Genomic DNA, 15,072 nt, shown 5'->3' with positions numbered 1-15,072 from the left:
ACACTCAAACATTTGCCAACAACAGAAATCACTGGTTTCAAAAGTAACCCTCAAAACCATGAATGCCCGACTTACCCAGACTTGCAAGAACAACAGGCATCAGTGATCTCGTCCACAGCTATATTTATGCTGAGGGTGTGAGGATCTGCTGTGTTCCTCATCGACCGGTAGCATTTCGCTGTGACGCGCAAAATGTTGGACTCATCGCATGGCTCAAACACCTTGATGTCGTCCAAAAGAGATGGCTTGAACTTGTTGGTTCCCTTGTCGTGGCTGATCCATCCATCCATCCATCCATTTTCTTAACACCCTTGTCCCTCAGTGGGGTCAGGAGGGTTGCTGGTGCCTATCTCCAGCTAACGTTCCGGGCGAGAGGCAGGGTTCATCCTGGACAGGTCGCCAGTCTGTCTGTCGTGGCTGATATTTTGTGAAAATCCGGCAGAAATGCTAAACTAATCGACTCAGAAAAACTCTGCAGCAGGGCCGTGCAGAGGCCACTACAGGGGCAGGTGCTCAACAAAAAAGGGCCCATCTAACCACCTTCTAGGACAGAATATTAACAGCCTCTCAGCTTTCAGAGTTTAATAAACGATGATAAATTACAAAAATGTGACATATACAATCAAAGCTAAGGAAAATCTCCATATAGAGCATAACACTATGCCTATGTAAGATATTTTATTAGTAATTTCTTTCTGCAGGTCTACTTTGTTATAGGAAAGTGTTGCAATATTCAAACCCGCAATTTAACAAGATATGTAAATCAGAGCTGGACCACCAGACATATTTTGTCTTTACAGAATTACACTATTAAAATATAAACAAGGACACAATGCAACCTTTTAGTGTACAGTAATCTATAAAACAAAGATCTGCCTGTTTGCTACACTTGCAGTGGAGATGAAGACGGTCCATTCAGGAAAGCAGAGCTGCATCAAACTTTAACGTGAAACTGCAGAAAAAAAAAAACAAAAGCAAAAATTGAATTGTTAATGAATGTCACCATGAGAAAAACCTACTGAGTTTTGCTTAAAAAAACTTTATAAAAAATTTAAATAACACATTTTTGACTCATGAAGTTAACGTTCTTTTTTGCAAAACAAAGTTATTTGCGCTTGACAGAAAATTTTTCTTAATATTCTAAGTTTGTTTGTGACTCAAAGTTTTGCTCGTGATTCTCACATGACGTCTTGAGCAGGGACTAAAATCACAACATAAGATTTATGATGTGTGCAAATAAATGTTTGGTGAAAACGAGTTACTTAATTTAAAAAAAAAGTATTTTAAACAAAACTTTTATTTTTAAAGGAATCATTACAATTCCAAAAGTTTTGATTACAATTTTATTTTACTTAACTGAGGTTAGTTTTTCTTTTCCATTGAATAATTGGGAAACAAATTTAACTTCTTACTCTGTGAACCAGACCCTAAACTTACTTAAAGTCTCGGTTGAGTTTTTTTCCCTTCATTAATTACACACTTTTATTACATTCATTATATCTATCATGGTAATTCAGGGTGAGTTATTTTTAATTCTAAATAAATATCCTTGTTGGATATTTATTCTAAATATTTAATTCTAAAGATTTATTTAATTATAAAAATAAATAACCCTAACCCTAATGAAGGAGTTAGGGTTAGGAGATACATTGAAGGTAAATGTATCTCCTTCAAGATACATTTACCTAACGCTGGAATAAATGAAATGTATATTATGCAGCAAAGGAAATTAGAAGATCTGACATATATCCATTATGGAGATGATCGGTTTTGGACGGGTGATGTGCCCTTATTGCATAAACAATACTAAAGAATGACTGATATCATTAAAGATACAGGGGAGACGCTTTCTAGCTTTGCTAGCAAAGTCGTTAGCTAGCAGCTAGCTAATAGCACATCAACAACAGCCTAATGTCTGTATGATAAAAATACTGAATGGATAGATAAGAACAGTTTCTCCTCACCTGGCTGTCTCCTCCCCTCAGTAGTTCTTCAGAGAAAGGCAGACGCAGAGGCCTGTCAGTGTCTGTTGTATTTCATTACCTCTCTGCTTAAACCGCGACTCCGAGCTGAAGCAGAAACGATACTTCAACGTTTTCCGTCATCTGACAAGCAGCAAGTCTACTCCACTTTATTCACCAAAAACTGTTCTGTAATCTGTAACGTTCGCTACGTTGAGCTCCAGTTAGCCGCCTTATCTCACTGCGCGAGAGGCAACTGCGTCATGCGTCACGGGCAAAAGGTCAAAGGTAACAAGGTGACCGGCTTATTATGTTATACAAAAAAGAAACAAAAAAGCAAAGAATTTTAGCACATGTTTTTATGTGTCAGAAGAGGGCTTAGAAAATAATACAAAAAAAAATAAAACATTTGACCAAAAGGGCACTTGGGGGCAAGGAGCAAAAAGGGCAGGTGCTCAAGCACCCCCAGTTCCCTCCTCTGCACGTGTCTGCTCTGCAGAGAGTCAATCGAAGAGAAAGACGCCATGTTTACATAGAAACTAAGCTCCGCGAGGCTTTGTTGGTGAGACATGCAGCCATGTGAGATTTTCGAGGGCGTTTCTGGGCGGAGCTTGGAAAGGTCCATAGGGAAGTTTACGTGTTCCGCCGAAGAAATACCTCGGGGGTGAAGCATGTCAAAATGCATCAACAAGACGAATCTAATATGACATTTCAAAAAACAAACACTTGATGGAGTTTGGCTACATCGAGGCTCACTGCAGTGATCCTGAGCGATCAAATAGCAGGTAATGCAGCGCACAACTACCAACACTCACCCGGAAGACCATAGTGGTCTGAAAGCTAAACAAAATAATCCGATAATTTAAGTCAACGAGCTGGCAGCATAAAACGCTGTATTGTGCTCCTGATGTTGGACTGCCAGTAAGAGCTACTGGTATTAATATTTCACAGATGTTACGCCGTTTCTGCTCCACCCGCAGTGAACTCTCACACCAAACATCTGCTTAAAGCTGCAGCAGGTAACTTAAAGTAACAAAAAAAGATTTTATATAAGTATTAAAACTTTCGCTATGTAATATAACGTAAGATAGATCATCTCTGAAAAAAAAAAGATCTCCCTCTTCTGGGCATTCTGCAGAATTACTCCGCTCAGTCAGAAACAACCAATCAGAACCAGTATTAATCAGCTAGTCAAGCTATCAGGAAACTTTGATTCAGTAACTTGGGATTGTTTATTTTGATGCAACCTGCATTTGACTCTGAATGAATATTTCTGTTTTTCTTTACATTATTTGAGTTGGCAGTGTTGTGAGATTTATTTGACTTGTGTATAATTTAAGCTGTTGAGAACTTTACTGTTAAATATTGTTTTACTGATTGCAGGTTTTTCAGTTGTCCTTTTGACTGAATAGCTGCTGTATTTTGCCTGAAAATATTTTGTAATTTATTTCAAAATTAGGTGAGTTTATTGCTGAATTTTTCCATTTTGTCTGATCGTATAGCAGTATTTATACCTAAACTTAAAAATTAACAGCCAATCCAGGTGATTGCCAGAGATCCGCCTCATGGGTAATGGGTATCCGAATTGGCAGCAAAAAAATCTGATAGGAGTACATATATATCTGGAGTATATGTGTGTATATATACTGCTCAAAAAATAAAGGGAAGACTTCAGTGTTCACTTAAATGTTAAAGTGTTCCCTTTATTTTTTTGAGCAGTATATATATATATTACATATGTAGCTCCCAGGCCTCTGGTAGAGGACCCGAGCTCAGAGGATGAGAGAGACCACCCACAGAGGGTGAGAAAGATTTTTTATTTTTTTTTTATGAGAGAGAAAGAGAACTTTACATCAAAAACAACAAAATCATACCTGGAGTGTTTGGTAACTCTTTATTTGAAGGGTTGTGCATAAGTCTGACATGACATTGTCATGAACATGAAGAAGTCTTCATGAATATTTATGACTATTGTCATTAAGTGTCATTTAGTAAATAACGCTTTTAATACAAAGTTGACATTGTTTAAAATGATGTCTTGTTATGACAACTTGATATTAACTAAGAATCATCATCTGTTGTAAATAGGTCATAAGAGGCATTAATTAACAAACTTTTAAAAAATTATGTCATTTTGTAAGGTAAGGTAAGGTAATTTTATTTATATAGCACATTTTCAGCAACAAGGCAATAAAAAGTGCTTTACATTAATTAAAAGGAAATACAAACAAAATAAACCATAGAAAAGACAAAAAGAAGAAAGAGAGCTAAATTCTTTTCTGGGTTAAAAGTAATATAAACTAAGCACTGACTGTTCCTGTTAAGTATTTCTGGATTCCAAGTTTGTAGTTATTCTAATTCTGATTCCGATTCCATTTCTGGGTTGTATAATATTGATCTAAATAGTGCGTACACCACAATTTCTGATATTACTAATAAACTAAAATAATCTTTTCTGGGTTAAATAGGGAGTACTCCACTGTCTCTAACAAACTAAAACAAAAAAGAGGAAAGGACACATTAGGGAAAATGGCAACATTCAGACAAAACAATGGGCAAAACAGAGACATAAGTGAAGGCGGTGACGTCACAGGGCCATGAAACCAGGTGGCTGAGGCTTCTGACTAGTCCGATAGAGGTGTTGTTCATCTAGGAATGTCCTTGGGAGTGCTCAGCTCCATGGAAACAGGAGGGGGTGAGGAGGGAAGAGCGCGTTGTTTGCATATCTTCAAGGAGATTGGAAATATGCAGCCCTTCCAAGGCCACATCAGCCAAATCAGAAACAGAACGTCTTAGGTCGGGAAGATTATAAATTTCAATCTTCCCTAAAGTCTTTCCGATACATCTCAGTTCCCAATCATCCAAATTAATTTGGTCGTTCAACTGAACTGAAACTAGCAACTTTTCCAAGATTGATTCCATCCCGTTAGTGAGTTTTAGAGTCTTCGTCTCTGTAGACACCAACAGTCTGAGTGTTTGCTAGTTCGGCCAAGTCCGTCACAAATTTGTAGACAAGCCAGGAATCCCCAAGCTCCAAACAGCAGAAATCCTGTTATCATGAATAAATCCAGGGTGAATCCCACCGGATGTGTCCCCGCAGGACAAGAGGCTCTCCTGTGCCTAGACTTCTCGTCAAAAATGTGATCAATTGCATTGAGAGATCGGTTGACCAGATCCATAATTTGTAGATTTGGATGATGTGCAAAGAAAGGCTAAAAAAAATACAGAAAAAGACAGGGCAAAAACAGAGCAAGCAGGGCAGGCATGGGCAGGGAGGGAGCAGAGGAAAAAAGTGTCCACCTTCATAGAGAGAAAGGTGTATTATTACATTACCCTGTCATTTGTTGTTAGTTTTAACTGTGATAGTAATGACACCATTATAATTGTCTCCTTAATATTCTCCCTTATACACTGGAACACAATGGACTTTAAAAAATAGCTTTATGTGATATATTATTTGCTGTCAATCTTGACTTTTGTCATCTGATTGATTCTATAATATTCCAGCAAGATGTCTACAAAGCATTAATGAACTTTACATTTGAAACATGACATTATTCAAGGCTGTTTTAAGTTGGACCACACGGTGATGCAGGTGCAGAGAATGCTCTCCACCACACAGTGATAAAAGCTCCTCAGGACTGAGTTCCCAACTCCAGATCTCCACAACTTCCTTAGGAAGTAGAGACACTGGTGGGCCTTCCTGATCAGACAGGAGGTGTTGGTGCTCCAGGTGAGGTCACTGCATATATGCACACCCAGATACCTGTAGCTGGAGACCACCTCCACAGCTGCTCCCCTGATGTGCAGGAGCTGAAGAGGATCCTTGTCCCTTCTGAAATCCACCACAATCTTCTTGGTCTTCACATTGATGCAGAGGTTATTTTCTCTGCACCAGGTGTTCCACCTCCTCTCTGTATATGGACTCATCACTGTTCATGATGCGTCCCACTACTGCTGTGTTGTTGCAAACTTCACTATATGACAGCTGGGGTGTCTTGCCGAGCAGTCATCCGTCAGCAGAGCGAAGAGGAAGGGGCTCAGCATGCAGCCCTGTGACGAGCCAGTGCTGAGGGTGATGGAGGAGGAGACGGTGTTGTGGATTCAGACAGACTGAGGTCTGTTGGTCAGGAAGCCCATAATGTAGTTCCCCAGTGAGGAACTCAGTCCGAGAGAAGAGCTTCTGCACCAGGGTCTGTGTGATGATGGTGTTGAAGGCTGAGGAGAAATCCAGAAAGAGCAGAAGCTCTTACCTCCACCGTAAGAGGTCCTGCTCTCTAGGTGAGTGAGGGCTATGTGGACCAACGATGAAATGGCATCAGCAGTGGAGTGGTTCTTCCTATAGGCATAGTGATGGGGGTCCACAGTGACGTCGCTGGAGTCCTTGATGCGATTCATCACTAGTCTCTAGAAGCACTTCATGACTACTGATGTTAAGGCTATAGGCCGGTAGTCATTCAGGCTAGTCACTGTGGAGCACTTGGGGACAGGGACCATAGTGGCAGTCTTCAAGCAGGTGGGCACAAATGACAGTGACAGTGAGGTGTTGAAGATGTCCGTCAACACCTCAGAGCTGATGTGCACAGTCCCTCAGTACTCATCCTGGGATGTTGTCGGGGCCTGCAGCCTTACGGGGGTTGATTCCTGGAGGGACTTCTTCACATCTGCTGTGGTCACACAGAGAGGCGTGTCACCAGGTGGTGGTATAAGTCTGATGCTGAGGGAGGTGTTAGCATCCTCAAAGAGGGTGTAGAACTTATTGAGTGCATCTGGTAGTGAGGGATCCCTTGGGCATTGTGCACTCCTGATGCACTTGATGCTCTTCCACATGCGCCGAGGGTCACATGTGAAAGGTGAAGTGACCTTGAATTTATAAACAATAGACACCTCAGTGTTATATGTTTGGCAGGCGGAATGAAGTATCATTTAGTTAATAACAACTCACTGAATACTAAACAGATTGTCACATCCAAAGTCTGCATCTCAAAAGCTGTAGGACGAGTTCAGTCGGATATGACATCAATGAAAAAGAGAAAATGGCAGCTTTGATCCAAAATGGCCAACTTCCATCTTGTCCTGTTGGCTTCGGACCATGGCTCCAAGAGACTTTTTGTAAGTCCTAACAAGATACATGTGTACCAAGTTTCGTAATTCTGGGTTAAACATAGCTTGGGGCTGAGCTTTTAAAATCTTCTAGGGGGCACTGTAGATAAATTAGGCCACACCCACCAACGATTGTTATGGATTCCTGTCGGGGGTGTGATAAAGATCCATCCTAGTGAGTTTGGTGCAGCTCGACTCAAAACTGTGGAATTTAGAGCTAAATGTATGGCAACGGTGTTACAGGTCACTTCGCCAGGCCGCCACACCTACCTGCTTTAAGCAAATCTGTTGGTGTTGGACACCCAGTCGCACCAACATGTCTTCTGTCTCTGGACACAGTTTCTCTACAAGTGTATCAAATTACATACCTTTACTATGAAGTAAGGTCAATGCGGAGGGTTTTTTGAAATTTGCTATTTGCCGCTGTTGAGCTGTTTCTTGTGCAATTTTTGCGTCAACCTTAAAAATGTTTCGCAGTCCCCAAAAATCAAATTCAGTGGAATAATAATCAAAACCATGATTACAATAGGCCTTAGCAGCACTTAGCTGCTCGGGTCTAATAACAATCCTTACAGTGGAACTTAATGTAAGTGGTAAGTAATGTGTTCAGACCACAAAACATCAAACATTGACAGTTCAGTTTAGAGATGCTACAACAAAAACAATACTTGTCCTTAACACTAAATGTAGCAGGTATCTTCAGTTTTACATCACTCCGAATATGATTTGTTGATTTCAGTTTAACTAAAATATGGAAGCTGTCTTTACCCAATCCATTTTCAGATGTATGATGTAAGATCTATCATTGAATGGCATTAGCTCCAGTTTACACTGCAGACTAGATGGTGGTGGTATTGCACACTTTCAGTTTTTTTGAAAAGCGCCATAAAAAGACGAACAGCATCATCGTGAAGCCAGGAAGAAGAAGAAATGTTCAAATTCGCCACTTTTACTCACATAATATTGCCTTAAAAGTAAAAAGACCACTGATAATAGTGAGGAGTTTAGGTAAATTCAAGCTGGGGACCTCCCAGTTTGAGTTGGGCAATAAATAACACACCTGGACAAGAACCAGAGGAAATGAAATGTGGGTCACAAAAGAAGACCGAAGGGACCAAGGCTGCTACAGTGTTGCTAGTTGGTGGTAAGTTTAATTCAAAATGCTAATCATCTTTTTTAATTATAACAGTGCAGTACATATATAAACAAACTTACGTTGGTTTCAGAAATAGTTATTTTATCAATTGTATTGTGACCTATATGATTATTACTATAACAATCATTCAACTTCATGTTATAACTGCATAAAGGTTCTGTTTGTTGCAACTTAATATAGTTTTCTTCATAAACTTAACCGGGTTTTAATTAAGCTCAGTATGCCAAAGAGACTTTGATATTGTGAGGCTGTTATAACTTGTTCATCATTGTTTTTATCTTCAACATATTTTTGCAGTCTAAGCAAATGAAGATGAAAGAGGAAGCCAGAGAAAAGGAATCAGAAAACCTAAAGACTTTCCTGTCTCAGAAGAAGCTCTGGCTCCACCAGATCACCAACCAGTTCTGAGGATGAACCTCCACCTCGTCTTCATGGTGGAAATTTTTTCCTTTTTTTTTTTTTTTTACACTGAGCAGCTGGCCACATTTTTATCAACAGCAAAAACTGGTGTGTATTAGGCACTAGCCTAATAAACATGATTTGATTTAAAGATAACTGGACAGAATTTTCCCCCTTGTTAATCTAACATTTCTCTTTCATACATTTTATTTGTTGTTGGCTTTCAGGGCCCTGTGATGGACTGGTGACCTGTCCAGTGTGAACCTTGCCTCTCATCTGATGGCTGCTGGAGATGGGCACCACCAGCCCCCCTCACCACCCTGCAAGGATCAGTGTGTTCAGATCATGGATGGAAAGATTTTAAGGTAGTTTGTCTCCTTAAGTCCACACTTAAAACAGCTTCATAGTTAATGCCAACATCAACTGATTCTATGACATTGCTGACTATTATTTTCTACTTCTAACATAAACAGGCAAAAAAGACACCCAGAAATGTTTTTCCACCCCAGGCATCTGGTCCCAATCATCAGTTCTGATGATGTCACATACATGGCGAGTCCACAACGTCTTAAAATTGTAAGTCTTACTTTTTTCTTTGCCGTTTTTCTTTACTCTTTAAAATAAAAAGCCTTTCTCTGTTTAATTGCTCTATTGTTCTTTTTGTAGGTTTCTGTAAGGTGCAGTGAACGTTCTGTCGTTGATCCTCACTGTTCTTAGTTGTCAGTTTGTCTGCAGTAATACTGGAATACTGTGACTTTGTATTAAAACAATACTCTGTCCTTGGTGAAACATTTTTCCTCTAAAGTGTACCTATTGTTTTATTGTGCCAATTTTTATGAGTATGTTGTCTGTAAACTTTGAATATATTGACAATTTGTAAAATTCTGTGATAGTATATTGGTAATGTACTCTTCAAAAATGTGAATATATTGAATACACAAAGTAAGTTTCATCAGCCGTAAACTGTGTTGTAATGGATCCTTCTGTGTTCTGGTAACCTGAAGTGTTTGCAGTACTGATGTGTGTATGAAGCATGTAATGTACAAAGTGGCAAATCAGAATAATAAAACACAGTGATAAGTAACTAAAAAGTGTACATTAGCAATTATAATAAACCAAAAGTGTAATTGGTGCATACTGTGGTGATCACAGATTTACAATTACAGTGTTGAGATGTAAATGTAACCCTGTCCGTGTGAGATGAGTCCTCGCTGTTCCCTGGACTCTGCGTTGTGTCTTAAGGGCTTTTGTCGGAAGGAAACGAGACAGGAATCTGACACACACGGCGGTTGAAATCGTGGTTGGGACCGTTTATTCGGACCACCCGACAGCGCAGCGGCTTCGCCTTTAGAATTCAGAGCAAATACTGTCAACATGTTTCATTAACGCAGTTATTTTTGATTTACAGATACAGCATATATAAAAAAAGAAGAAAAAAACAAAATGATACAAAACTAACTACTTGAACATTAAAAGTAACATTTGGCTACATTGAGGAGCTGGCGGTCAGCATTGCCTACCTTTAGAATTCAGAGCAAATACTGACCGTTGTACCACCAGCACACAGTAACGAACGCCAAGTACGGCGTTCTTCAAAGGACACACTTTACAACGTTCCGCAACCCAAAGAGCAGATTCAACACTTTGGTGACATGCGCCACCACATTTAAGCACTGTCCTACATATACACCTCACATAATTCTTTGTTCACAAAGATAAATCATTCTCGCCACTCCCTCAACACATCTCTGAAAGCGCCACTACAAGTTATATACTTTTGTTCATATACTTTTGTTGCTCATATACAACAAAAGTATATGAGCATATGTAATGCTCATATACTTTCATCTTCATGAGCATATGTAATGCTCATATACTTAAAATACATTCTAAATATATTGTAAATGTAATTCAATCACAAAAATAGTACACTCAAAATATGCTAATCAGGCACATTTACATTACATAAAAAGTTGCATATGTAAAGCATACAAAGTATAATTTTACTTGTTCCCAAAAGCATGTTATAGTACACTTTAAATTGTGATTTTCTACAATTGAATTACTATTAACATACTTCAAGTATACTGATGATTAGTCTGGCTTCATGTATTCGCAAGTATGCTAAAACTTAGTACTGCTTAGCATATTTATGTTTCACCTGGGATGTTTCAGCATATTTTAATATTTTTGGTGGGGAAAACAGAATTGAATAGGAAAATAATTGTCTGATTGGATGTATGGTGAGTATTTTACAAAGCACACTCATAATTTTTATATATATGTATTTAGTCATATTTATATAAATATACAAAAAACAAAATACAAATATATTATAGAGAAACAGATTATTAAATAATACCCAATAATATGTGTTATACATATTCATATTCATATTCATGTTTATATATGATGCCCAGGGTTTCCCCCAGAAAAGTTGCTAAGCCCGGTGGTCTGACCGCTGACACAGTCCACCATGTTTTTGTATTAAAGATGTTAAGTTGACAGGAAATGTAAAAATATTACTGGGTAAATTATATGTTACGGGAAAACAACACCAGTGAAATATATTTAACCCTTGTGCGTGCGAGGACTGTCGCAAATAATACAAGTGTGTGGGGTCAAGTGGACCTAATTTCTGGACACCAGGGTTAAATCCACAATGAGTTTAAAGCCACAAATTAAAAATAACAATTAAAATTAATTTTAATTATTTGCACTTCTGTTTAATCCAAATTAAGTCAGTGACATCAGGCCCTCGGGGCTTCAGGGCCCAGTAAATACTTATATTTTAACACAGACCACAGATACATAAATGTAACATTTATTTATTGAGAATATCAATGCTGCTAAATTTGATTTAATGGTTTCAGCATACATAAATTAAAAGATTTTGAATTGTTTAAAATGTAAATGTAAGGGCTGCACTGTGGCACAGTTGGTAGAGCTGTTGCCTTGCAGCAAGAAGGTTCTGGGTTTGATTCCCTCTGCATGGAGTTTGCATGTTCTCCCTGTGCATGTACTCTGGTTTCCTCCCACAGTCCAAAAACATGACTGTCAGGTTAATTGGCCTCTCCAAATTCTGGCCTCTCTAGGTGTGTGTGTGTGTGCATGGTTGTGTGTCCTGTCTGTCTCTGTGTTGCCCTGTGACAGACTGGCGACCTGTCCAGGGTGACACCGCCTCTCGCCCGGAACGTTGGCTGGAGAGGCAGCAGCACCTCCTGATCCCACTAAAGGATGTTAAGAAAATGGATGGATGAATAAATGTAAGATTTTAAGGAGCTGGCAAGTTTACTTTGTAAAAGTTCAAAGAACGATCTTCATAGTTAGATTGGTTTGTTACCACATCAGCAATCTGATGCTGTGAGTTTAATATTTGAGTTTGAGCTGTTTGTTCACAAATACAAATTAGTAAACTTATTGCTTTTTAGACTGGTCAGTTTTGGGGGAGGGGATTAAATCTAATCCCCTTCCCCCTTCCGTGTGTCTGCTGTTAGTGGTGCTGATGTTTTTAACAGGGAAGAGGGCCCCTAAGTCAAATTCTGCTCCAGTCCTCATCCAGCCTTGGACCGTCCCTGCATGATGAGGTAATCTGCTGCACTACGCAGAGATGTGCAACAAAAGGGAGATTTCATTTAATGCTGCTAGTGTGGCTTTAGTAACTCTTTGATTTCGTGTCTGTCGAGTTTTTAATAAGTGTCACGGAAACTGTTTATGGAACGAGATTTTAAATGTCCATGCGCATTATCTATGACTGACTAAGTGGACAAGCATTTGGTATGGTTTGATGCTTTGTGTAACTGGAAAAATAATACTAAAAAATAAAATTATATAAGACCAGCGTGAAGTGTGATGTCGAGGTGAGTGCGAAAGCTCCTCACCGGGCTGAATCTGCATGATGAGGTTAGCGCTGGTCCTTTAACCACTAACGCTCCGGCCAACCGGGAACAGTCCAAATTAAGCCACACACTGGACAGCGTGTTGAGACGTAAACACCCCACATAATTCTTTGTTCACAAAGATAAATCATTCTCACCACTCCCTCAACGCATCTCTGAAAGCGCCACTACAAGTTATTCTTGCGGTTCACATAGAGCTGCGCAACCAGAGCTAACCAGAGCTAACCAGAGCTAACCAGAGCTAACACAGTGGGGTCTAAACACTTAGCTTTAGAATTCTCCAAAGAATCATAATTCCTCACAAGGGGTTGCCAGGTTCCAAGAATGCAAAGTCTGATGCTCTTTCAAGACAGTTATCTTCTGACACTGTCTCCACCAATGCAGGCACATCTGCAACCAAACCAATGGCACTCTTAAGCTCTCTACAGGTCAAAATCATTGTCTGGTTGATAGAAAAAGACTCCCAGCACCTCAGTAATTTCAGGATCTGTTTGCTTTACTCTGAGTCTCTCTAATGATTGGATATCTGCTCTTGGAGTGCATCTTGCACATCTGCAGCTCATTTGCTTAGTAGCAGCTGTTGATATGAGAAGCTGCAAGACAACCATTTTCTTCTAGATGACTCCTCCACGGTAGGCTAGCCAGCGTGAACTCCCCTGTGAATCTTCTTGTTTCTTGTGATTTTTTTGGTGTTATTGAGATCTCTTGGAATCCAGAATCTTAAATGCCTTTTTAAAGGTCTTTGACTGCTATCCACATTTTCTGGAGTCAGAATCAGATCCACATTGCAGCTCCAAAGCCTCATCTCCATGCCTGCTCACCACAGTTCCATGTTCAATTTCCCTGGACCCTAAGGATACAAAGTAAATCCTCTTTGTTCGGATCTTGATTACCACTTCCTCTTCCTGCAAATCCTTCAAGGAATCAAAAGCCATTTTTTCCATGCAAACAGCTATCACCAGTCATACTCACCCTCATCCAGCGATTAATCTATTATTCTGCAACTCATCCTCCAGATAAATCCTGGACCTGACCCAGAGAGACAACATTATTGTTATTCACTTTCTTGTACATATTGTAAATAAATATTTTAACTTCTTTGCTTTTGTGTGTGATTTTACATGTGGATCAAAAACCTGACACCCTTCATGAGAGGGTCAAAGCTTTGAGAAACAAACTGCCACAAAATTTAACCCAAACAAATGTAAATCATTAGTGCTGTAACATATTTTATGATACCCTGTCTAAAACATTATTAGGACATTAACACATTTCATTTTTGTCTTTCAGGATGCGCATTTGTAACATTTACAGGTCGACAAATGGCCCAGTCTGCTATCAAGTCAATGCACCAGTCACAGACTCTGGAGGTGATGTGCAATTAGGACAAATAATGATCTGTGATGTTCTTTTAAGGCTAAAACTACCAAATTACAATATTTGTATTATAAATGCATCTTTTTTCAAGGGGTTGTTTCTTTTTAAATTGCAATTAGTACTTTATATCAACTAAAAAAATCATATTTCAGTACATATTACAGTTATAGTATTAATTAACTTCCTTTATTTTTGATGTTAAGGGTTGTTCATCACCCATTGTAGTGAAATTTGCAGATACTCAGAAGGACAAAGAGCAGAAACGCCTGGCTCAACAGGTGCAGCAGCAGATGCAGCAACTCAGTGCCACTTCCATGTGGGGAAATTTATCTGGTTTCCACAATCTTGGACCACAGTTCCTTGCAGTGAGTGTGGGTCTATTAGTTATTCTCTTTGTTTTATTCAAAATGGAACCATTAGCTAAGGTTAATTATAACTTTTAAAGCTAATTTCAATGTTGTTGGCTGTAGCTCTACTTACAGTTGTTGCAGCAGTCTACCTTCACAGGAAATGCACTCAGCAATTTACACCAAGTTTCAGGTAAACACACATACACCCTCACACACGCGCACACACACACAAGTTTGTATTTCTACCCATATTAGGATTTTGTTTTGACATCCATTCATTTTATTAACTGCATTTATGCCATACCCAGATATTTTTCCCAACCAATACCAGTGTATTTAGAACCTTAACCTTAATCTAATTCACACCTTACCTCTAAACCTTACCTCTAGCCCTAAACAGGCCACCATATTAGGATTGGGCTTTTTGCATAGTAGCCAGAAGAAGGGAGTTGGTGGGGTTTAGAAATTGACTGTGCGTGTGTCTGTCAGGTCTGAATTCCATGCAGAATCTGGCAGCTTTAGCTGCTGCAGCAACAGCTACACAAGGCACAACTTCAACTTCCAACATCATGACGACATCTAATAGTCCATTAAGTGCTCTAGCCGGCTCAGGTAAAAAAAAAAAATCAGTCATACACTGCATTTGTATACTAAATTGCAACTTCATTGTTTGATTCTCCCTCATTCTTGACTACAGTACTCACTTCAGTCCATTGTGAAATAAAGACTAACAGATATATTCTATTGTATTTGGTATTCATATTTGGAGTTTTGGCATTCGAAAGTGTTTGCTTTTAAGTTTTGTATGAAGTACACATAAATATTAA

At 39.1% G+C, this 15,072-nt stretch overlaps 1 protein-coding gene across 4 annotated transcripts in view; it reads left to right on the top strand.

The window, feature by feature from the left end:
• Positions 1-15,072, top strand: part of celf1 (cugbp, Elav-like family member 1) — a 144,876-nt gene that overhangs the window by 67,179 nt on the left and 62,625 nt on the right. For 3 of the 4 annotated variants that reach the window (XM_081604924.1, XM_008405051.3, XM_081604925.1), the window contains exons 6-9: positions 13,809-13,888; positions 14,099-14,266; positions 14,366-14,435; positions 14,735-14,857. In XM_081604924.1, the coding sequence (XP_081461050.1) occupies positions 13,809-13,888; positions 14,099-14,266; positions 14,366-14,435; positions 14,735-14,857 (441 nt within the window). The remainder of the gene's footprint in view (positions 1-13,808; positions 13,889-14,098; positions 14,267-14,365; positions 14,436-14,734; positions 14,858-15,072) is intronic. The other variant, XM_008405054.3, reaches the window with a different exon arrangement.

This window comes from Poecilia reticulata, chromosome 3 (assembly GCF_904066995.2).
Source record: "Poecilia reticulata chromosome 3, P_reticulata-male-v2, whole genome shotgun sequence".
NCBI lineage: Eukaryota > Metazoa > Chordata > Actinopteri > Cyprinodontiformes > Poeciliidae > Poecilia > Poecilia reticulata.
The sequence above is the reverse complement of the archived record's forward strand: the minus strand, read 5'-3'. Positions and strand labels throughout refer to the sequence as shown.